The 25,607-nt window shown below is 49.3% G+C and overlaps 1 protein-coding gene across 1 annotated transcript in view; it reads right to left on the bottom strand.

The window, feature by feature from the left end:
• Positions 1-25,607, bottom strand: part of CNOT6L (CCR4-NOT transcription complex subunit 6 like) — a 601,922-nt gene that overhangs the window by 364,819 nt on the left and 211,496 nt on the right. The window contains exon 4 of the mRNA XM_069626338.1: positions 4,777-4,862. Coding sequence (XP_069482439.1) covers positions 4,777-4,862 — 86 coding nt within the window. The remainder of the gene's footprint in view (positions 1-4,776; positions 4,863-25,607) is intronic.

Below are 25,607 nucleotides of genomic sequence, written 5' to 3' on the forward strand. Positions count from 1 at the left end.
CATCATATTGTGGACGTACTGGCTGGGGCAATTTGATTGGCCCAGGGTCTTTTAGACGAGGGGGCACGTCTCCGTCCCCCCTGATCGAGTTTTGGCTGGTGGCAGTGGATACTACTTTTCATATTCAACCGCAAATATTTTCCTATGGGATTTCCCATTGTTTTAGGCTACTATCTTTATTTAATTATTTACGGTAGCCTCAAACATACCGCCGGTTTATTTAATTATTAATTCTCCGGTTGGTATTTTCTGCCAAAACTTGATTCTAAAATGGCGTTTGTGTTCTCTTCTGTGACTCCAACCCAAGTCGAGCCCTTTGGTCCACTTTTTGGTGGGCTTCTCCACAGAAGCCCTCCAAAGTGGTGCCACTCTGTCTGGGGTACTTAGGAGGGGTGGAGGGGGATTTAGGCACCCTGGACTGAGTTGCCTAGGCAACTCAAGTCGCACTCCGTCCTGATTGGCCCAAGTGGTGAGCCGGCCGGCTCACCACTTAGCATGTTTGAGTGACAGCTAGGCTGAGTGAATGGGGGTTTTCTGCATAAAAGCAGGGTTTTGGGGACTGGAACTTCAGAAGTCGCCACAGGACCCAAGAATCCGACGAGGGAGAAGCTGAGCCGACCTGCCACGACGACAGCACCGGTGGAGCCCTGCGGAACCGTCTCACCACTTTTCCCAACGACAGAGGAGATCCCCTGCCGGAGAGTCTTCTTCCTTTGACTGGTGGGGGTAACCAGTTTCACCGTCTTTTCGCCTTCCCGACGTATCTCGTGGCCGCCTTGCCTGTGCCAAGCACCCCGGCAACCGGGATACCACGTTTTACCACGACCGCAAATTAAAGGGTACTACCTTTAACCGGAAAACTCTGCGGCTGGTTTCTTCCCTGGCAGTGCAACGACCTTCATCTTTCCTCCAAGTCGAGATCTTCTCTTCCCCTGGAAGACGACGTGACTTGCAACCACTGCCAGGAACAACTGCCACCGCTGGAGGATCCTTCCCACTTAAGGTACCGTGTCCCGCCTGGCTTCCCTTGCCACCGACTGTACGGGGTAGATTTAGTCCCCGGCTTTCGAACCTGGGTTAGCCTGGGACACCCTGGCTAAATTTTTTTGAGCCTCTCTAAACTCCTTTTGAACTCTCTGCAAGACTTTCTAAGCCTAGTGTAACTGTGATCTTGGGCGCATTTGTGCTCTGCTCTCTCTAAGAGTGCGCCCAGCCTATGGACTTTGGCTCACCAGTGCCTTTTTGCTCTTCTGCCTTGCTAACAGTGTTCCTAAATCTTAGAGTGGTGTACCTTTCCATATTCTGTCTTTTTCCCTCGCTTTTTCACAAACTTATTGGAGTGCCATCTAGTTAAGCACCTCTGTATGAAAATAAGTGGTGTTTTACTAAGACTCATCTGATAAGGAATAAGGGGTGTATATATTATAATAGTAACTGTGTTTAGAGTGTTTTACAATAAGTGTGCTGGAGTGTTTTAAACAGTGTGTTTTTAAATTAATAATTATATACTTTGATACCAAAGCTCTGGTCAGTGTTTGCTTGTATTATTGTGTCCGAGTGCCTATTGTGTATACTTTGCATACTGCCTAACTCTTCTTGAGGAAAGTCTGACTGCTCAGTCACAGCTACCAGGTAAATCTGGGTGGTACAGACTGCTACCAAGTGGGTTTACTGCTAACACCTGTAGTTCTAAATCTTTTGCAGTGTTCCCTAAGGGAACTGCACAGGTTTCTGCCTAACACCCGCCAATATCAATTCAGCGTTGGCCTGCCTGAGCTTCAAGGCCGAGTTGGCGAAGATTTTCCTCCCAAGGGAGTCGAGGAGCTTGTCCTCCTTTCCCAGAACCTGAGTAGCCATCGTGGAAGAGGATGCTGCAGGCCTTGACTGCAAAGTGGCCGCAGCCACCACTGTGGAGGAGGGGGGCGGACAAGATGACAGTGCCACCTCTTCTGAAGAATGCAGCCTGTATCTAGCGTCAATTTTCTTATTGATAAAAAGTCCAGAGTGTGGCTTTTCCCAGACTCTGCGGACCTCGGCCAGAACGTCCTTCCGCAAGAACAGGCCGGTACGCTCCAAGGGAGACAGGGTGAACACCCCAGAAAGCATGCCCTCCTGCGGAGCGGGTGCCTCGGGCACTGGAACATCTAAGAGGTTCATCATGTCCAGTACCCGGTCATGAAAAGCTCTGATAGAGCGGGGGTGGTCCTCGCTGTCCTGATCGCCTTGTGCGTCATCCGACACATCAGGGTCCTGCTGAACCGTGTTGGGCGCTGCCTTGTCCACAGGGGACAATGGGGGCAAAGGCGGAAGAGTCGGGGGAGGCACCGTAGGCAAGGGAGGCGCCGGCGGAACCACCGGAACAGGTGGAGCCAGAGGTGCGAGGGCATATCTCCCTAAAAAGCCCTTTGAAATACTCCCTCATGGGGTCGGTACGCATAAGCGTTTGAAATTTACCCAAAAAGGCTTCCTCTGGGGACTGCTGTGGGTGCCACACTGGCCCCTCCACCGACGTATCCACGTAAATCAACGGTGCCGATCCTGCAGGCAGCGAAACATTTTGTGGAAGAGGCATGCGAGCGTTCCAGTCCAACTGGCCGATAAGGATGGGCACAAGGGACTATGTTCACCCAAGGGGCCAAGCCCTACACCTGAGGCCGATGTCGTAGTTGTAGGGGTAGCGCCCAAAATGGCCGCCGCGGTTGTGGCAGCAACGGGCGCCATTTTGTCATCTGAGGGGAACTGCGGCACGTGACGAAGTAAGGCAGGGGTCCCTGTCGATGGATCAGGGGTCTTAACTTTAGCCTTAACATAAGGAACCTCGCCAGAGCCGGTACTGTGAGGCCTGGAATGTTTTTGTGACATACCAACCGCCAAATTAGCCTTCGAAGGAAGGACCTCGGCAATGCCGGTAAAAGAAGAACTTTGCTTCTTTTCCCCCTCAACAGGTCTGGTGTCACCGCAAAAGAGCAGGAACGGTGAAAAACAGCTTTCACCGACAAGGCCTTGTCAGGCCTCTCAGAACTGCTGGTAGCTTTAGCCTCTGAACGAGGGACCTCGGACCAAGGTCCGGTAACAGCCTCATCTGCACGGGCCTCGAACATCCGTTCGGTAACAGCAAGCCCAACCAAGGCCTTGGGGCGCATCCCGGTCTTATTTTTGAGGGAAGCCGACAGAACGGCATCAGAGCACGCTCTGGTACCCCCACGACTCAGTAGAACTGGGTCTACAAATAGCACCCAGAGGGGCCTCGGAGCGCACTACGGTAATCTACAGGCCCCTTACAGAGTCCCTCGGAGAAAACTCTGGTACAAATATTAGGCCCAACGGGCACCTCAGGGCGAACCCTTGTGGCAAAGCGATCAACGCCCCTCCCGGCCCAAGAGGAACCCGGAAAGGTGTCCCCCGGCCGGGGTGCTCTGAAAAGTAAAGAACTTACCGGGCGTTGTTTCTTCTCACCGATGAACGCCTGAAAATGCGAAGGAGGAGTTAGTCGGAACACCTCCTCCCACCGTTCCAACCGACGTTGAAGTGCCCGGACCGAAAGGGAGTCGCAGTAAAAACAGGAGTCCCAACGGTGATCCGGACCCAAGCACTCTAAACAAAGAGGATGGGGATCCGCCCTCGCGAAACGACGGTGACACAACTAACAATCTGGAAAATCTAGTTTGAAGGACATAGAAAGACCAGCACGCGAACGCTAGCGAGAGCCAGAGAGGAAAAAAGGGAAGAAACTCTTCCGAGGATGCAAGTGCATCCAGTCCCAAACGAGCGGAAAAAGGACTGATGGGCGATGCGCGGGGCGGAGCCAAGGTGGGCGTGGTTACGGCCGCGTGCCGGGCCCCGCGCAAGAAAGAGGAAGGACACATTTTTTGAAAAAAATTTGGATGCTTTTTACAAAGTGCTCAGGTCCCGTCCCACAGGACGGAGAGATGTCCCATAAGTATGGAGGAAAGGGGACGGGACGTAGGAGTATGAAGGATATCTGTTCTGAGATGCTGAGAGAGCTGAACTACTGAAATCAATGTGAGAAAGCTACAGTGACGTCAGAGAAGGTATGAAGGGAACTGTGTCCAAGCTATAGCTGTCCATCAGGGTTGGCGAGAATCGCTGTTCAACCAAGTCGTGGTGAACGGACGATGGTCTAAGTTTCTGGGTCTGTGAAAATCAGATCAGAGGGATAGGACATGGACGCTACGACACACAATACTGCGAGGATCTGAACTTACGAACGGACGTATGAAGATAGTAGCAGAAGAATACTCAGACTGAAGTTCCGATGGGGACGATTGGCGGGGGGGGGGCAGAAAAAGAGGTCGTTCAGAGAGGTAAGTATTACAGTTTATGCTTTGGTCCAAAAAATTGCTACATAACCAAGAAAAGGGTCTGCAAAACGACTTGCATTTTAAAAATGTGCCTGATCACAATAATTCTCACAAGATTAGGTCTAGTAATTGCTGCCAAATTGCCCCTGTCCGAGACAAATATCAGTTGTATTTTGAATTCAGGGAGTTGCATTTTCACATTTTCAATTTTACCCATGTGCCTAAAAATCTTATCAAGTTAAGTTGGCCAAGAACCAGGACTATATCAAGCATTGAAAAGGGGGCCACTTAGCAGCTAGGTTTACTTAATATAATATCTAGAAACATGGTTCTCTTCAAGTGTCCTGGCATTCATTAAAACCGATCTAATCAGCAAGTTTGAAAAAGAGGTTCATCAGAATACACTGGAGAACCAACAGATGGAATAAAATATAAAAAGACATGATATACGCACCTTTTAAACCTAGTGTCTGCAGCTGGAAAAGTCGTCCAAGTTCATAAGGCAAAACCCATAACATATTGTTATTTAAAAGCAATTCCCTGCAGCAGAAAAAGAGAACAGCTCAGCATTTCAGAAATAATGATCTTTGGCACAATAAAATAAACAGAATATTATGCTGGTAACTACACGTTTCTAGTAATATGTAGCCACGCATTTGTTTCCTAAGTGATACAGCTAAATGACATGCCATTATTTGCAAATTCGCAGGAAAATTGGACATCTTTGGGTTTTCTTGGAGGGAATGCGTTTGTCACCCTTACATATGATGCGATGCCCGTTTGCATGAAGGTATAAGCAGTATGCCAGGCATGATGGGAATGCTGCAGATAAACTTAATTTTGGATACAGGTCCTTGCCTTGCATCACATATGCAGAAACAAATGAGTGAGACACTATCAATCATGCAAAATGGAATGTTTTTACAATGTACATCCAAGAACTGCTTTATGAAATTGACATTGTGGAATTATTTCTTGTTAAAATGAGAACCAGTGGCCTTAGTAAAGTCTTTACCTTTTGTTGCTTATTTGCCCCATTCAAGGGGACCCGCCACCAGTATGTTTGCTGGCAGTTTTGTTGTACCCCACTTACTTTGGGGTAAGTGATTCTCGTTCAACCTCATTTGCCACCAAATCCTTTCTTTGGACAGCAATGGTCAGTCCATAAAGCTGCAAGTGCAGGGAGACCCTTTCCACTGTTCTGTTTTGTTGGTTAGTACTTACTGCTAGCTTTTAAAACTAGTGCTGCCATAATTTTCATCACACCCCACTTGCAGAGACAAACCATCACGGAGGTGGTCAAAATGCCCACGTGGGGTTGTTATGGCTGATTTTGAAGCACAGAACGTGGCAACTCAACAAAAGGCTGGAGATATTTGGATCACTGCACTTACTGTAAGAGAACCCACATCCCTTGAGCATGCAACAGTTTAATATGGACAGACATATTGTTATGGGCCTTCCCACATAACACTTATAAACCAACTTTATGATCGTTGTGTATATGGTATGATGTCACTAAATCCCTTACATCGTTTAATCACCGAAAAAAAGAATATACATTTGAAATACATTTCCTCTTTATATTCAAATAAAAACAAAAATAACCTCTTTACAGGTTGTATGGAGCATTCAAATAGTATAATCAAACTTGCAGTCTCCATTAATGACAATGTGGCTGACTAGTCACATAATTCTACTCTTCTCAACCACAAACAATCTTTATTATCCACCTTATAATATGGCTCCATCAAGCTTAAAGACAAAGTAGTGCCGTCAGTTTTGGCAAGTCGGAAGACCAGTGGGAGTCACCCCAACCACTGTAAACCCATCCAAAAGCCCAGAGCTGCTGAGGGCAAATACATGACATTCAATAAACACTGGGTGTTCCGCTGAAATCTATGCTTCCATCCACGGGTGGGGGATCCAAATATTAAAAGAAGAAAAATGTATTACATGAGCTTGGCCCAGAGTAGCAGCACAACCAAAGCTCAGTGTTTGAAGAAACACCTGAGATAAATTGCAAGCTAAACTAAGAAAAATACATCACAGCCCCTAATTGCTATCCAAGACCATGGATAACAAAAATGTGAAAGTACATAATGGCATAAATCAAACCTACAGACAAAACAGTGTAAAAGTGCATATGGCAGGTTTGCTCTGCTATAGTAAATGATTAAAGCAGGTGCTGTTTCTTACCAAAATTAATCAGCAGCCCAATTGAGGTCTGCGCTTCAGTTCTGCCTCGCATGGAACGCAAGTGCTGGGTGGCTTAGAGAAAATGGCGTGCTTCCGGTACATCCTATGACAAACTGGCCTGCTGCCTGCTCCAAAGGCAATACTGGCTCTCTGTCCGCACCAAGACGAGAGCCCACATCCAAGCCCCTATCTCTGCAGCATCTAACAACTTGGCCGAACTCCAAAATCTGCACGGAGCTGGCCAAACCTGCTGTAGTCTCTACCTCTCCCGTCTTCTCCCAGGCCCTCTGCACGGCTCTGGCTTCTGATTTCATCTCTAAAACTCGGGACATGTCCTCTCTTCCTCTCGACAGCCTCACTGCTGTTCCTCTGGTCCTTCGGCCACCTATCCTCCCTCCTTCACTACCTTTCTCCTGTTCGCCCTAGACAAGTCCGATCTATGAAAGTCTTGTCAAAACAGTTTCACCCCTGTTCCTCCAAAACCATCAAGGACCAAATTGACACCATGGCTCCTACAACCACTCCTTCTCAACTGGAGTCTTCACTCCCACCCCCTTGAAGCACTCCCTTGAGCAACCTCTTACAAAACCCTCTGCCGACCCATCCTGTCTGGCTAACCATCACCCAATCTCCATCACTCTTTGTCTGGGCAAACTCTTGGAAAAGCTGCCCATCTCCCATCTTAATCTTCACAATGAATCTGCTGGTTGTCTCCATGACCATCGTCTGGCTTTAGAGGTGCCAGAAGCACTGAAATGCTCTCCTGAGCATCCGTGAAGACCTGCTCTCCAACCTCGATTCCAACACCCTCTGTGTCCTCATCTTACTGGATCGCTCTTCTGCCTTTGACACGGTCAACCATGACATCCTGCTCAACTCAGTGATAACCAGGGTATCACCAATCAGGCCCTTGCTTGGCTTACTTCTTTCCTCTCCGGCCGACTCTCCCAGGTCCACCTTGGGTCCTTCCTCTCCTCTATCTCTACCTGTGGTGTTCCCCAGGGGTTAAACCGGTCTCCCTGGCTATCTGGCACTTCTTGCCCACCGCATTGCCACGCTCTGCCCCAACTTTCAGTGCTATGCGGATGACACTCCGCTCATTTTCAGGCACCCTTCAGCCACCTCTTCTCTCATCTCTGACTGAGTGGTGTGCGGCCAATGATCAATGCCTTAATGCCAGTGTTAAGACTGATTTCTGAACTCTGACCTGGTGGGCAGAGGTGCACAGGACCAGCCTAGTATCTTGGAAAAGGGTAACCTTCTGGACAAGCCAGATCAATCAGGGTAGCATTGGCAGCGGTCAAGACTAGGTTTCAGGAGGTGCGAGGGTGACTTAAAGACCTCAATGAGCACACAAGAGTAAAGGACACTTACAAATCACTCCCAGGCACCACAACCTTATCAATATACATAAATACAAGACCAAAGGGGCCTAAAGGGTTAATACAGGAAATGGGGCCACAACCTAGAAAGTGAAGGAAGCAGGCGTGCAAATAGTCTTCAGGCAGTTCTGCATCAAACACAATCCTAACTGAAAGGCAGTCCAATCCCCAAGATGAGGGGAGCCTAGTGTTCAAATGTACTTGCGATGCTGGCACACGTGGTAGTGCAGATGGGCGAAACAGGGTCTTTTGTAGGGTCTGTAGCAGCTCAGGAAGGTTGGTGAGATGATGCAGAATAGGTTCCCACCTTTCGTGAGCATCTCCCTGTGAGAGCAGAGCAGGTTCCAAGAGATGGAAATTGTTCGCTAGTTTGCACTCGCAGTGGAAAGGAGAGGGGCCCTCAGGGGCTACTAATGCGAAAAAAATTATAAGTTACTCACGTAGTGACTAATTTACTCTTAGTCCCCTTTCCTCCATACTGCATGGGGCATCCATTCCAAAGGACAGGAGACAGAACATTTTTCACTAGAAAAAATGTTCTTCCCCCTTTACATTTAGAGGCGTGGGTTGCGGCCCTGGGAGCATGTGCTGCCCCGACTCCGCCGCCACACCTCAGTCCCCAATGAGGCGTCAACAATAGATTTAACATTGCCTAATGAAACCAGTATTATTAGGGGGGGGGGGGAGGTGTTGGAACATATGGAGGAAAGGGGACTAGGGACTAAGCCTTAGTCACTACGGTGAGTAACTTATAATTACTCTTACGTACCGTCCCCTTTCCTCCATACTGCATGGGCGATTACAACTGAATGTATCCCCGGGGTGGAGGGGAGACCCTCCTTAAGCAAATAGGTTGCTGAGAACCGCCTTCCCGAAAGCCGCATCAGATCTAGAGCTGGCATCCAAACAGTAATGCTAGCAGAAAGCTGAGAGTGGTCCAAATGGCCGCCCTGCTTATGACTTGCCGAGGGACAATGGCGCTGGAATGCGATGGCCGTTGCCTTGGCCCTCATTGCGTGGGCATGCATGTTGGCTGGGAGCAGCTTGTGTTGGCCCTCGTATGCCTCCTTGATGGATGAGACCATCCAGCGGGAATGGAGGCCTGATAGCCTGGTCTTGAGCCTCCAAACATGACCAACAGGGCGTCCGATTTGCGGAAGCCTTTGTTCCTGTCTGAGTAACATTTTAGGGCACGCCTGACATCCAGGCAGTGCAGCACCCTCTGTGCTTCATCTCTGGGATCAGAAAAGAAAGTAGGAAAGACTATTTCCTTGTTCAAGTAGAAAGCGGACACCACCTTGGGCAGAAATGCCGGGTGTATCCGCACGACTACTTTGTCCCTGTGAAATGTGGTCTATGGCTCCGAGGCGACCAGGGCCTGTATTTCACTGACTCTACGAGCCGAAGTGAGGCCGACTAGCAAGGCCATCTAGATGGTGACCAGCCTGATGTCCGCAGACGCCATTGGCTCAAACAGTTTGTGCACCAGAGCGCCCAAGACTATGTTGAATCCCACACAGGGTGCAGCCTCTTGACGGGCGGGTAGAGGCTTGCGTGCCCAGTCAGATGTTTGACGATAGGATTGCAGGAGAAGACCCCCCCTCCTCAGGAGATCCCCCTCAGAGTTCCTGTAAGACCCTATGGCTTCGAGGTATATACGGCAGGTGTCCACCTGCACACCAGAGTGGGCGAGATGCACCGAAAAGGAGAGCACGTCATCCAAAGAACATGCTAGGGGGGTTGATTTCCTTGGAGGCTGCCCAGTGGCAGAATCTGGTTCATTTACTCTTATACTGGGCCCTGGTAGCCTTGCTCCTTGCGCCCTGTATGATTTCCAGATTAGCCTGCGAGAGGCTGAGGTGCCGCAGCGTTACCTGCTCAGGAACCACGCAATGAGGGCTAGTTTCTGGGGGGGGCGGGTGGCTAATCCTGCCCACTTGTTGCACCAGATGATGTGCTGGGCCTGTCGGGAGATGAATTGGAGGCACCTCTGAGGCTGAGCAGCTCCGAAAAACATGGCCTGGCCGTCCATGATGGAGCTATTAGAATGATGTTAAGTTGGCGAGACTCCTTGATCTTGCAGATCACTCTGAATTGCCAGGAGACGAACTGGGGGAACTTCTTGTTGCGCCAGGTGGCAAAGAGATCCACCTGGGGTATGACCCCTCCCCCCCACACCTGTTGAAGATCTTCTCAATGACTAGGTCGTTTAGCTGCAACTCGTAATTGTCTGCTCCCAACCTGCTGAGCCCGTCCGATTCCAGTTTGGCTTCCCCGGGAGGTGGACTGCATTGAGGTATATGTTTTCCAGGACCCACTCCCACATGCTGATTGCCAGTCTGCACAGAGGAGGGGGGGGGGGGGGGGGGGGGGAGCTGGTGCCTCCCTGCTGGTTGACGTAGTACATGCTGGTCAAGCTGTCTGGATCAGGACAACCTTGCCCCTGGGAAGTAGTAGGAATGCTCCGAGCACAAGCCAGATGGTGTTCAGCTCTAACCAATTGATGTGGTGTATTCCTGCTCCTGTCGAGTCCACGTGCAGTGGACGGAAAGATCATCCAGGCTGGCGATGGTGGCCTGCGGCGAGGGCAGCCGGAAGGGCTTGACCGTCCATAGGTTGCAGTCCCTGACCCACCATGTTAGGTCGGGGTGGAGAGCTGGAGGAACATAGATCATATCCGATTGGGAGCCCCGCTCCTGGTTCCATGATGCCGCGAAGTGCAGCTGAATCCTCCTCATCCTCAATCTCATGTGTGGAACGGCTAATAGGACCGCCGCCACGAGACCCAGAAGATGCTGGTACCACCAAGCCGAGGTCCCCTCGCTGCTGAGGAAGTGGCCCTCTTGATGGCAGAGTCTTGTCCTCCGAAGGAAATACCGTCTCTGAGCACGTGTCCCAGATGAGGCCCAAGAATGTCAGTCTGCGTGGGCTGCAGCTGCGACTTCTTGAGATTGAGCAGGAAGCCCAGATTGTGCAGTGTGTTCATAAGGGCATGGGAGGAGTGGTGAACTGCTTCTCGAGATGTAGCCCTGACAAGCCTGTCGTCAGGGTATGGGTAGATGAGAGGGCAGCTACCGTATTCATTAGCCTGGTAAAGCCCCTGGGGGCCGAGTTGAGGCGAAAAGGGAGGACCCTGTATTCAAAATGGTAGCCCATGATCCTGAACTGTAGGAAAGAATGATGGGGCTGTGAAATCAGGAAGCGTACTTACACATCCTTCAGATCCAGGGAGCACATCCAGTCTCCCTTGCACAATGTCTCTGCTATAAAAGCTGGCAACCATCTTCGATTTTTGTAGGGGTAAAGAGAGGTTGCGGGTGGAAAGGTCCAGCACAACTCAGGCCCTCCTGGTACTACTTCTGAATGGCGAAAATCCTGGAGTAAAAGCCCAAGCCTCGCCAGGAGGCTGGGACTTCCTCTACTGCCTGGCTCTGTACGAGCAACCGGATCTCCGCCAGAAGAGTTGCTGTCCCAACCTGAGGGAGTGGAGGGGAGAAGGGAGGAGATGCTGGGATGGTTAGGCGTTGCCCTGTGGATACTACAGAGAGGATACAGGGGTCCGCGAAGATTCTAGCACCAGAAATGTGCATGGAGAGCAAGCCTACCCCCCCCCCCCCACTGGAGACCTGTGAACCCGAAGGGGCGTGTAATTCCTTATTTCCCTCAGAGGCTGTTGTGGAGGGAGGGTGGTAGTGGCTGGAAAAAGCCCCTACTCACCCCCCCCCCACCTTTTGTTGCTTGTGCAGGCTGTTTGTGAGCTGTTCTTGTCTAGCTCTTAGTCCATGGTGGAGTGGAAGAACCCCCACCACCTCAAACGGTAGATCTAATATGTGTTCCTGGACGTCCGGGTTGAATTTAGTCACCCGGAGCCAGGCTGTCCTTCTCATGTCCGTGGCGATACAGATGGCACAGCCAAAGGTGTCAATATGGGCCACGGTGGATTCCACGAGGTCCTGCGCCACCAGCTTGGCCAGCCCTCAGCCAGCCCCACCTTAAAACGTGATTGGCTCTGCGTAGGGAGTTCCGGGAGGAAGTCTAATTTCCCGCCATAAACTTTGCTTTGCGGCCGCCAGCATGGCCATAGCATTGGCCTGACAAAGATGCAAGGACACGTTGGAATAGAGTTTCTTCCCGTACGCCTCCAAGATCTTCTCCTTGCCTAGCAGCGCCGCAGATGAGGAGGCGGAGGACAACTGAGGGTTTGAGTATAGTGATGCCGCAGCGATTACTGAGGAGTGTGGCTGAGAATGGGCCGAGAGCAAGAATGTATTCCCTCACCCCACTCCATCTGCCTGTACTTGCCATCCAGGCATCGATTGACCGGCTGGACCGAGTGGGGCGTGAGCCAACCCGCTTTGGCAGAGGGGCGTCACGTGAGGACTTCAGCCAGAACCCCCTCTGCCAGTTGCTAAACCTTGGGTTGGGGTAGGCCCAGGTACTCCGCCAGCCCTGCAAGACATTTGTGGAAGGCCCTGGCTGAGGATGGCGTGTCCGGATCTTCCTCATCCATATTCCACGTTTAGGCGCCCCCTCGGACGTATTGTCGGTACTAGTGCGTAGCCCCTCAGCCATTTTGCAGGTACAAGGGCGGAGCCACTCGGATGATAATCTGGTACAATAACCTTCCAGTCCCTCAACACTGCCACCGGGAGGATCCAAGGATCCCCTTGACCCGAAGGCCTGTAGCAGCAGCAGCCTCGGTGCACGTGCTGGTACAAGGACCTGAACGGTCCCTCCTGCGCAGCAGAGTCCTTGGTAAAGCTTCTCCTTTGCTGGGTGCTATGAAAAGGTGGCTCTACCTTGGGCCTGGCTCAGTGTTTCACGCAGTTCATGAGGTCCTCTGGAGAAGAGCTCCCTCCACATGACTAGTCTGTTCTTCAGCGATTTCGATGAGTGAGTCACGCTGTACAAGCTTGCCAACCGCGGTCTGGGCCAAGGCAACGTAGGCAGAGGGCGTGGGGGTCTAAAGTTGGAAAAAGCCTGTTGCAGGATGGACACCTGCTGAACCCTGTGTGTAACGCTTACCTTAAACTCCTCGGGGACACCATGTGATATTCGGAAACTTCTCAGGGTGCGCAGTTATCTGTTATTCACTACCCCAACTGGACTCTTTCTATACCACAGAAAACAAATTACAACACGAGAATAATTGGAATGCGTCCTAATGTAGGGAAAATATTATAGGTCAAAATTCCAGTAACCGTATAGTTCAGTTACCTTAGTTGGTGATTTGGTTAGCTCTCCATCCGGCTTCTGCGCAGGGGTGCGTGTTCTGAAGAAGGGCCTAAACAAGGGAAGAAGGACTGCCCAATATGGAATGTAGGGTGTAGATAAAATGCCCTATGGTGAGGTGGAAAGAAAATTCAACCTATTCCAACAACACAACTGTGACTGGAGAGGTAAGGTTATTCTCCGGAACTCCTGGAAATACCTCAAAAGTGCAATTCCGAACAATTCCTAACAATTCCCAGTCAGAAAAAGTATTGCTAACAACTCCTTGCAAGAAACCCCCCTAATGTGTCCAAACTGAATGTGCACAACATGTAACCTTTTCGGCACCTTAACGTGTAGAATTAGTGTACCTAACTGTGACAGAAAAAACGGAACACTTCTATTCCTAGAAACAAAATCTCCACACGAAACCCCCCCCAGCTCCGTAATACTAATACAATACTGGCAGTTAAACATACACTTGCCCTTGGAGAACGAATGCACGCAGAGCACTCGCCATTTAAGAACAATAATCAGTGGAGACAGCTAATGAGGTAAGAACAGGAATGAGTACCTCGAAAATCTCCTCACTAAACGAAACGCCAAAAGGAATGCATCTCCCGCCAGCTCCACACTGACGAACGCGAACTCCACACAGAGTTCACAGAATAGTTGTTGCGGAATGGCACGGGAAAACAATGACCATGGTACTACAGAGGGGGTATCTATGAATTACAAGGGAACTGAGGAATTCCTGTCAGAGGGATGAACCGCGGTAAGCGTCCGCTGAACACAGCTGAAGACGCGAAGTGCCGTTGAACAAAGGGGAGGGGCTTAAGTACTCCAGAGTGACAGAAAACTAGACCGCTTGCCCAATCTAGAGGTTGTAACTTCAGGTGGCCATGTTGGTTGATGAGGAAGAGCCCAACCCTACCTATCCTTAGACCAGGAATTGTAAGCGGCCATCCAGGAAATATTGGAAATTATTTTGAGGGGGAACCCCGTAGTCATGACACTGGAGTGGACATGCGCCGGGGAGGAGAGCGACGCCCGAGGACGGGTGCCTCTGTCTGGTGCGACAGCCATCTTGTTGAGCTGCCTGCCACGTGCCTGGAAGTGTTGCTCGGCTCGCTGGGCCCAGCCTCCTCCAAGACTCTTGCGTGTGGATCACGAGGCCTACCCTGCTCCTTGGGCCTAGGCCCAGGCCCAGTAGGTGCAACACCCTCGACCGGGGGACAGTAGAGCAGTGTTAAGGCGCCCCCTCTGACATATTGCCGGTACTAGGGTGTAGCCCCTTGGCCATTTTGCTGTTGCAGGATGGACACCTGCTGAACCGTGTGGAAGTCGAAATGCGCCAGGGGGAGGAGCATGACGCCTGAGGACCGAGTACCTGAATGATAAAAAGATTTAAAAAAGACAGAAGAAGTATCCGCGCGTGGAATTACATGGCCCAACTCAAACCTAGGAACGCTGGTGAATTCGGCCCGTTCCCGTCAACGCAGTAAAGGGGACTGAGGTTTGGCGCTGGAGAGCAGAGTCAAGGCAGCACATGCTCCCAGTGCTGCACCCCCGCGCGCCTCTAAATTTAAAGGGGAAGAAGGTGTTTTCTTGTGATAAAGGGTCCGTCTCCCGTCCCTTGGAAGTGACGCCCCATGCAGTATGGAGGAAAGGGGACGGGATGTACGAGTATGGATGGATGCGCTAGGGGCCACCGGTAAGGGTTGCAATGACTCACTGGCGCACTCCGGAACAAATTTTGGCAGTCGAGTTCACTTCAGTTGCAGGTTTAAATGTGTCAATCTCGCAGCTCTGCGGCTTTCAGCAACGAAGTTACAGCGTTGACGGGACAGTGGCTATTTATGTGCTCCTGGTGGATGGATCAGGCCAGTTCCGCTGTAGCAGGCGTCAGGGCACAAAGGGGTACAGCTGCAATGTTTGCAAAGTTCGTCACCACGGCTGGGCAACATGGTAACCACATGTACTCCGGTTCGGGCTCTTTACTCCAGACCTGGGTATGCCAAGTGTACGAAATTCGGCACGAGTGCCGTGAACACAGTGCTTGCGATGTATCAAGTTTCAGAGGCCTCCTCGAAACGGCGGCAGTATCAGAGCAAAGGTCTGCGCAAGCTGGTCAGCCCACTGGTTGTCCCAGGGACACTTCTGAGAAGGTTTACTTGCAGGGTTTGATGAAGGTGCTGAGAATAGTTGGTCCAATGGGTCGAAGCATCTTCACAGACCTAGGACGACCAGGTGCAGAGGGGGTCCAGTGGGACGACAGCAGGCTCAGGGTGCCAAACCTTCCAGCGGTTCCTCGACTCGGCTTCTTAGTTTCAGGATACTTGGATCCTATGCTTCGTTCAGAGAGAACTCCAGAGATCGACATAGTATGGGTGTTTGGAGCCTTCTCTTATTCAAAATCTCCTTTTTACCAAAACGAAGAGGACGCAATGGGAAATCTGGTTACATACAGGCATATCATACATGGACCAATCATGGACCACGGTGGTCCCAGGCATTCACAGCACACCAGATTCCCTGGCACCCAGGATGTGTATTGGAACCAGACAGTCCAGCCCACATCCTGGAAGCACGCATACAAGGCATGCAGAAGCCTGCTAAAGTTTGGCGTTTCGCGGGAGAATGCATGCCCAAATAAGGAAGAACCCAGGTCGGCTCGACCGGGCGAAGGAGAAGGGGCAAGACGGTCAAAGGACAGGACAAAACCTTGTGGCATGGCCATTTAAACCAGGCCACCTATTTGTGGTAAACGCGGTTTATCTGACGAGAAAGGGTTAAAATACATTACAAGATAAGCTGCCACCAGCCCTGTCCAAGGCATACATGCACGTCTCCTAAAAGAATCCTTCGAGAGTATCTAGGGCCTTTAGAAATGATAGGAAGTCCCAAGTGCACTATACTGAAAGGTACATTGTGCTCTTGCAACATGTTGCAGAAAAGTTGAAACATTGACAAGGACTAAGGGAAACAGTCTCCCAGTAAGGACTGTCTTTAAGGGCATGTCAGTTTCCCCATAATATAATAAATTGAGCGAAAAAGCCCAGGGGAGTGCAGCAGAAGGCTGTGCTCCTCTGGCAAAGTCAGACTATGGTGTTTAAACAAAGCAAAAAGTTGGGTACACAACGGGAGGTAAAGTTACGCATGAAATGGAAATCTCAGCCAGTAAAACAGATTCTCCTCATCAGCACACCTGCTCCCTCCTTTCCTATCACTCTCTGGCCAGCCTCTCTTGGGCCTCTTCCCGCTCCTACCTGCGAGGCCAAATACCTCGGGCCATCTTAGACTCCACACTCTCCTCCTCTCCTCACATCTGATGTCTCTAAGAAATCACTGCCAAAGCACCTCAGAAGTATTCTTCCTTTACTCTCCTTCCCTACACTCCCCCCCGAAGCTCACTGTCTCCAGAGCTCTGGTTCTCCCTAGGCTGGACTACTGCAACCACCTCTTTCTAAATCAGCCTGCCTCTACACACATCTCCCGAACCCTTCCCCCCCCCCCCAAACACCCCTCAATACTCATCAGGACTGCAAGACTTGTCCTTGGCCACAAGCCCAGGGATCTATTTCTCCAGGACTAAAATCTCTGCACTGGCACCCAGTGGCTTTGTGGATAAAGTCCAAAACGCTCTGCATTATCCACAAGGCCATATGGGGCCTCATATCTTCATCTTCCATCACAAGCTTCACTCATCATCCTCCAACTCCCTCAGGGTTAGTCGTTTCTCCAAGCAACGAGTTGGTGACAGATCTTTCTTCGGCTGGGGCCTCCCTCTGGAACACCCTCCCTGCATCTCTGAAACTTGAGAACCATTTCCTGTTCCGGAAGCACCTCAAGACCTTCCTCTTCCCTTCTGCTTTCTCTCCTCCTCACCCTTGCTGAACTGCTGGCCGAAACTGAAACTGCGCTGGTCACCTGGCTACACTCTGTTCTCCGGCCCCTGTCCCCGCCCACCAGTTGCACACTGCCACTGCCCCCCTGGCAACCCTTGCATTCTGTGGCTGTTTCTGTATCCCTCCAACCCCTACCAGCACTCGTCACCAGATGCCTGCACTTCTAATTGTTATTTGACTGTATCTTATGTAGCACACTGCCCCTCCCCTGCGCTATCTCAATGTCACCTAGCCTAGTAAGATCACTGTCTGCCTTGATATATGATATGATATATGGCATATGGCATTTCTAACGCGCCTATACACAAGTGTTTCAAGGCGCGACGAGGCAGGGAGGGGGGAACAAGGGGAAGACAGACAACAATCCTACTAGGCCAGGTGTCATTCAGACCGCGCAAGTGCAGGGGTAGGGGGAAGGGAAAAAGTGCGAGAGGGGGGGGGGGGGTGCAGTACAAATAAGTAGAATAGAAATAAAATAATAAATAAATAGGGCCAGCTGGTGGCAAGTGCAAGGTAAGTGCAGACAAGTGCTGGGGGGTGGGGGGCTGTAGGGATACAGAGACAGTCCCGCAGTGCAGGGGTTGCCAGGGAGGCAGTGCAAGTGAAGAGTGACTGGGCCCAGCACCGAGGTCGGTGAGAGTGGCCCAGTTGCAGAATCAGTGCAGTTTAGGTGAAGAATTTAGCAGGGGAGAGGGAGAGAGAAAGCAGAAGTGAAGAGGAAGGTTTTGAGGTGCTTCCGGAACCGGAGATGGTTCTCCTCAAGTTTCAGGGAGGCAGGAAGGCTGTTCCAGAGGGAGGCACCTGTCGCGGAGAGAGATCTACCCCCAGCTCGTTGCTTCGAGAAGCGGCTGACCCTGAGGGAGTTGGAGACGGAGGAGCGTAGGGCTCGGGAAGGAAGATATTTAGGAAGAGAGTGTTGAAGGTATTTAGGCCCCAGAAGGCCTTGTGGACAATGCAGAGGGTTTTGAACTTAATCCTCGCAGCCACTGGGAGCCAGTGTAGAGATGTCAGTCCTGGAGAGATACGGTCCCTGGGCTTGAGGCCAAGGACAAGTCTCGCAGTTCTGTTCTGGATGAGTTGCAGAGGGCGGAGAGTGGAGGCAGGCAGATTAAGATAGAGGCTGTTACAGTAGTCCAGCTTTGAGAGAACCAGGGCTCGGGAGACAGTGAGCTTCTGGGGGAAGGAGAGGAAGGGAAGAATACCTCTGAGAAGGTGCAGCTGGTAATGTGACTGCTTAGAGACGTCAGATATATGAGGAGAGAAGGAGTGTGGAGTCGAAGATGACCCCAAGGTTTTTTGCCTTGCAGTTAGGAGCAGGAAGAGGGCCAAGAGAGGCCGGCCAGAGAGCTGCAGAGAAGGAGGGAGTGGGTGTGCCGATGAGTAGGATCTCAGTCTTACTAGCATTAAGGCAGAGGTCATTGGCAGCACACCATTCCTGGATAGCAGACAGACATTCAGAGATGAGGGAGGGAGAGGAGGAGGCCGAGGGTAGCCTGAAAATGAGCTGGGTATCGTCCGCATAGCACTGAAAGTTGGGGCAGAGGGCGGCGATGCGGTGGGCAAGGAGTGCCAGATACTGGTTGAACAGCCAGGGAGAGAGATTAGATCCCTGGGGAACGCCACAGGTGGAGAAAAAGATGTCAGAGAGGAAGGACCTTTACCTCTGTTCCCCCTACCTTGCCTCATCGCGCATTGAAACACTGGTGTATAGGCACGTTATAAATGCAATATCATGGAACAATCTGCTTACCATGAAAGCCTGGAAGCTCAGTGTGTCAATTCCTCTTAAAAGCTTTGCTTTGTAGGGTGAAGTTAGCTGATCTAACCCCCACCATCCTTTTCTAGCACACAATCCTGAGCGTGAGGGGGTTGAGGGGTCGGGGGGGGGGGGGACCAGTGTCCCATCTTAATTCTTCCGTTATATCAGCCAGCAAGCCTAACAATGATTTTTGTGAAAAGACTATAGAAAATGTTAATCATGTCTAATCTGCGTCTCCTCCCAAAACAGAGCCAGTCCACAGCAAAGCTCAGGCTGCCCACAATCAATATAAATGTGCTGGCTGGTCTTTTCCCGATAACCCACCACTTGTTGTGATGTCGGGGTATGTAATCCATGTGCCATCCCATGACAACTTCCACAAAAACCCTAGCCAAGCAGCTACCTGCTTCATAGGATTGACATTGGGAGAAGCCGTTTTTAATTTTTATAAAACATACAAGCTCTAACAATATCAACCACAGGTCAATTATTGCATTTTCAAAATCATAAAGTGTCCCTGCCTTTCCTCCCCGCCCCCCCTTTCACTCCCTGAAAAGACCCTACCACCCTGCCTCCACCCTCCCCTGTATCTGCCATTCCCCATCTGTAAAAGCCTATCCCATCTCCAACCATTTCACCCACGTTTTTAAGACCTTTGGGGGCACCCTCTGTCCCTGTACACCCTGTTCTATAGCTCTACACAATAGTCCATTTCCTCAAGCCATTGTTGGAATCTGGGCGGTGCAAGCGTACCCCATTCTTTCGCCAACATCTTTTTGACCAGCGTCAAAGCCATCCAGAGCAGCGATTTGTCCCAGGCGCTGAAGCCCGATTCTCCCTACAGGTTTAGCGGGATCAGCTTGGGGCAGTCTGGTATCATGTACCCCACCATCCGTGCCATTTTACCTCTCACTTTGTCCCATAAGGACCTTACTACAGGGCACTCCTACACCAAGTGATAAAAGGTTCCCACTCCCGTCTTGCACTTCAACCACAGGGAGTCGGCTGCCCTGCCCATCCGGTGCAGGCAGTCCCTGCCATAGTAAACTGTGCAGCACCTTATATTTTATCAACCATAGTCTTACTGTGATGCTTGCCTCTCTACCCCAAGGCCTCCGCCCAGTCTTCCTCTTCCAGTGGTCCAAGGTTCACTTCCTACGAGTCCCTCAGATTCGTCAGCGTCTTGGAGGTGAATCTAATTAGCAAGTGATCCAATTGTGCGATCCCCTTCTGCTTAATCTCCCCTTCAAAGAGGTCAGCCTCTATGGGTGACCTGTCTGGCAAGTCCCATGTGTCCCGCCCTTCCCGGGACATTGCGTACAGCAAGCGAATATATTTGCATCAGTCCCTCTACGTCAATTTGTAGCGTTCCTGCAATTGTTGGAAAGGAGGAGCCCATCTTTTATTTATGTGCAATTGACATTTTCAAAATGGCTGAAAGTCCAAATGGTGAATCTTTCTAACAGATATTCCTCCGATTTAAAACGTATTCCGATCACTGTGCAAGGGCATGCACTCAAAATATGAACAATTTCATAACACACTGTAAATGAAGGTACTCGATGCAGTTGAATGCTACCCATTTACCACGATTTCATGCTATATTAAAACCTGGGATCATTCAACTCTTTGTAAAACACGGCAGCCGGCTATCTGTATGTACAAATGTCTATACGACAATAAAACAATTAGCACAATCCCTAAAGAATAAACCCTAACGAAACGTATAAAATAGCTCTTCAATTTAAAACTACGACATGCAAGCACGTTACGCATTTGAACCGTTTAGTTTTGATTCTGTGAATATTCTATTTTCAAAAAACAAAATATAGTTCAAGCCACTAGTCACCCTGAGAATGTTGTTCAACAATACTCTGAAGCAATTTAACAAGCATTTCAAATAAGCATTTGCTCGGCAGGGGCCTTAGTCAAATAAATGCATTTTGGAGCTAAATAAAGCTACTTAATAGTGACGCACGTGTTTGAGCGACATGTTAAAGTCAGTTTTAACTGAATTACATACGCTCAGTCAAATAAGCTATTCAGACACTGCTTACATAGAATAAACACTACAGGGAACCTTGTCCACCAGGTTTTCCTGGGTGGGGTTTATCACCCATACAGGGCGTTCCAGACAGGCTAGTGGATAGTAAAAGTTTTTTCATGGTGGACTAGTGTGCAGCTTTATTAATTACTGCAAGGACCGACGATTCTCTAGATAGCGTCCCTTCTCACAAGGGGGGAGCCCTTGCCCATAAGATTAGGGTGGTAAGGCAGCTAACCAAGAGCCCCGTAGGGGTGGCAAGATGAGGACGGACATAAGGAAGGAGTCACCTCCTGGTGACAAGGACGTTATTATGGAGAAGTCAGTCCCCCTTCTCATGCGTTTAGACCAAAAACCTCAGGACCACCATTAAAGGCAGAGACTGTTATCGTAATGTCGGAATTTTTGGCGATGGAAACAACTGGGACGAACACACAAACCTTGCTGGGGGGCATGAGAAATGTTCCCACAAATATTGTCATCAGAATGAAGTTACGCTGGGGCGGGCCCAGCTTTATCAACTAGTCAGAAACAAAATACTGGAGGTAGGAGAGTGAAAGGAGAAAAAAAAAAAAAAGGTGTGGTACGTCAGACCACAAGGGCATTTTGCAAGTTTTAGAATGCCAAAAACAACTGCTGGAGAGGTGGTAGTTGGAGGTCTAAGGTCGGAAGAGGAACCAGTAGAAACAGTAGCCGGTCGACTGGCAAACAGGCCCATGACTTCAAGGATGCGTAAGGTGAGGTTGCAGTGAAGTAAGGGTGTGGGTTTGGAGAGACTAATAACGAAATGTCAAGCAAGCCTATTGTCAGTCAGATGAGAGCCAACAACCCTGATGTAGAGAGTCCATTTGGTGGTTTGATGACCTATGGTGGGTGGACCGTGTGGTACAAGAACTATGGTAACACTTAGAAAAGAGAAGGCTAAGTAGTTATAAAGATATTCCTATGGCTGAGTCCCTAGCTAAACACTTAAAAGACCCTAGCTGTGAGTGATCTCGTACCAAATGGGTGTGGGCCCTAGTTGGAGCTGCTGGGCCGACTACAAATGGTGTCGAGATCCTGTCCCTGTTCTCTCTAAAACACTTTCCTGGTGTCTAGTAGGTGAACACAAAAGTGGAGGTCGATAAGTTATATTTTAATTTGTCGCCTCCATGGTGTGTGTCTTATTAAAAACAAAATAACTATTTCTATGTCCAATCGTCAATAGAAAAGATTTTTAAAAAAGATAGATATTCTTCCATCTAACAATGGTGAGAAAGGATACGTTTGGATAACACTTTCAATTTCTTTTGTACACAAGCCCTCTATTTTCTTTACAAGGGTATTGGAGTCTGGGTTATCAACCAGAACAATTAAACAGTCAACCGGTTTCAGCGGGATTCTCAATTAGCCGCTTTCTTCAGGACGAATACTATTTGTAAATTCTTGTATTCTTATGTTCTCAACAATATCATCAACACTGAAGAATTAGAGGTTGTCTTCTAGGGTCCACAATTGGATAGCAAGAGGCGACTCCTGATCCTATATGGACAAAGACAAGAGAGACAATGGGGGCTGCTGTCAGTCTCAAGTACTATCATTAAAAACCTGTTAGAAACACATTTCACTAGTGATTCTGTCTCGAAGTGATGAAAGACTCTCCTTACCTCTGTGGAAGAGTCCTAGAGATAGAGAAAGCGCTGTATGCTCAAGAGTATGATGGTTCTTACTGCATCTAGAGGTCCTAATTGCGTCTTGTTTTCTCTCCTTGCTTTAAGGCCCTGTAATTCAAAAACGGGACATTTGTATACCCAAGAGTATGTGTTATCTACATGTCCACATCGAGCTTGTTAGTACATATTGGGTTTTTCTCCTTAAACAGGATTTTTTTATATAAACTAAACACGTCTAACTGTGTGGTAGTCTCATTTTGCTTGTCTATTGCATTTCATAAGATGTCTCTCCCAAGGGGAGAGCAATCTGTGTTCCGTTTCTAGATCTGTATAGAACTGGGCATCTATGTGGGTAGTGATGTATGACCCCACTCCGAACGAAACTCCTCTGTGGGTAGGTCTATAACATAAGCCATATCTCCGGACCGAGCATGGATGTTAGTGCTTACCTCTATGGGCTGATTCAATCTGCCTGCGATCATCTGTTCCGGTACCGCGCCATCTTGTTCCCGAGGTTTGCTATATTGTATGCGTAACAGGCACGTGATCATAGGTGCCGTGTCACACGATTGCTATCGCGTCTAAACTACCAGCTGCTGTCACTCTACTTCGGGCTCCTGGTCTGTGTAGGGCCTGTGTCTTATGCGACAGTGTGCCGGGAAACAAAGCCCAAAGGACTGTGGGTGATGTAGTGCGTGAACGCCATATCACATGATTGTGCGATCGCGTCTTCAAAACAAACCGCCATGGCTCGTTCGAGTGAATCAACAACTTAAAATTCCGACGAATCCATGCCTATATAGTACAGGATGCATGAATACCAACTGCCAACATTGTGGCTGCGTCTGTACATCAATGCGATTCAGAGCGGGCCAAGAGGGTGCTTGGGAGTTGTAGTTCGGTTTTCATCTCGGTGCCAGAGAGGTTCCGTGGCCATTTCTGGTTCATAGAGTGGGACCATATATGTACAGGAAAAAGGACATCAGAGGTGGTAGGATAGCGTCGTTTACTCATGTATACATTGACAAATTCAAAGGTTACAAAGTTACAGATTAAAGGACTGCCAATGTTTGCCAGCAAATCTCATTGAGGCCTACCAGGTGGCTACGGGTCCTATATATCCACTGTTCTCTTTTTAAAAGGAGGGCTGTGATGTTACCCCCTCTTTTTGGTACTTTTACTTTCTCTATTATGGTCCATGTCAGGTCATCTTCAGTATGATGTTTGTCAATGTAGTGTACCACCATAGGGGCCGTTCTTTTTTGTGTCCTGATGTTGGAACGGTGTTCCCCTATACGTATCTTGATGGCCCTCGTTGTCATGCCTATGTATTTCTTGTTGCAGGGGCATTGTATAAGGTATACATTGGTAGTATTACAATTAGTTAAACTCCTCTGTTCCCAAGGATACTTCCAGCCTATATCTATGGCTGTAGTGCGTCGTGTGTATTTACATACTGTACAGGCTCCACATTGTGTATGGCCCTGGGGTCTAGGTGTGGTCCAGAGAGTGTTGGTACCAGCGGTGGTGGATGTTTCTTTATAAGTGTGCACGAGTGAATCTCTGAGGTTCTTCCTCCTCCTTACTGCAAAGAGGTTCCGGCAGTGGTTTTTCTTCAATGTTGAGTATATGCCAGGCCTTCCGAATTTTTTTTCAAGCGATTGATTATGGGCGAGTGACTAAATACTGCTGTAATGGTGTTGTCATCTCTCTTTCTTCTTCCGTGTTGGTTGAGAGTTGGTTCTCTAGGTATATTTCTTGCCCTCTTCTTTGCTTGTTTGATAATTTTGTGCGGGTAATTTCTCTAGAAGTTTGTTGGAAAGCCTTGTTGCTTGTATGTCATATTAAACTCTCGTGGTGCAGTTTCTCCTAAATCGGAGGAACTGTCCGAAGGGTAAGTTCTCCTTCAGAGACCTCTGATGGAAGCTGTAATCCAAGAGGGAATTCCTGTCAGTGGGTTTTTGAAAAACCGTGGTCTCAAAAATATGGCCTGTCTTAGTGATCTTTAGGTCAAGAAACGTCGCTGCAGTTTTACTTGCCTCATATGTAAATTTGAGGAAAGGGTTGAGTCCATTGATCCACTCCATAAAGTTGTTCAAAGTGGCGTTGTCTCCATCGAAAAGTAGAAGGACGTCGTCAATATATCAATGCCAACTTACTATATTGGTTGCGAAAGGATTGGTCTCCGGGTATATGTGATTATCTTCAAAGTTGGCCATGTATAAATTCGCTAACGTCGGTGTGAATGTTGCGCCCATAGCTGTTCCTGCTATCTGTTCGTAATAGTTCTCTTCATTCATGAAGTAATTTTTTGATAGGGCCATTTCTGCCAATTGCATAATCAGTGTCACAGGCATGTCCAGTGTCAGTTCGTAGCACACTTTCGATAACCCTCAATGTTTCTCCTTGGGGGATTTTAGAGTGTAGAGACTATTAACTATTAACTATTAACTAGTAACTATGTAGATATCTTCGCTCTCAAGGACAAGGTTGTCTAGATATACCAAGATCGCTGTGGTATCTTTGACATAGCAGCGCATTTTGCTAACTTCTGCTCTCAAAAAGAAGTCTGAACTGCGAAAGGGGTTCGAGAATGGATCCAATTCCAGATACGATGGGGCGTCCAGGTGTTGGGAGGACGCCTTTATGTATTTTAGGTAGTGCATAGAAAGCGGGGCACCTAGGATGTTTTGGAGTCAAGAAAGCTGCTTCTTTAGTACTAATGTGTCCCAAGAACTATGACCAAACCGCCAACACTAAACTACTGCAGTGCTGCATAGGCGATCGCATGTGAAGTACGAGGAACTGTGGTGGTTGTGCGGACCTATAACAGGTAAGTTCCAAAACATGCACCCAGAACACCAACAGTAACGCACAGCTAAGTCAAGCGGGCTGAAGAAAAAAAAAAAGAAAGTACGATCCTGCAACCCCTGGCAAACCGGTGAAGCGTTCCCTTAGAGAAGGTAACAGAAACAGTATTAAGTCTGTGAGGGAGCAGGGAAAACTTGAGAAGGTGACACGAAGACAAGCGATCATTTTGTGAGGCAACCCGCTACTCAGTTCCATGAGACTGTAGAGGTGAAGAGTCAAGAAGAGCTGGGGCAGTCTCTGCCTTGTCCCGGTGGGGGCA

Source organism: Ambystoma mexicanum, chromosome 6p, assembly GCF_040938575.1.
Source record: "Ambystoma mexicanum isolate Mex_15411 chromosome 6p, UKY_AmexF1_1, whole genome shotgun sequence".
In the NCBI taxonomy this organism is placed as follows: domain Eukaryota; kingdom Metazoa; phylum Chordata; class Amphibia; order Caudata; family Ambystomatidae; genus Ambystoma; species Ambystoma mexicanum.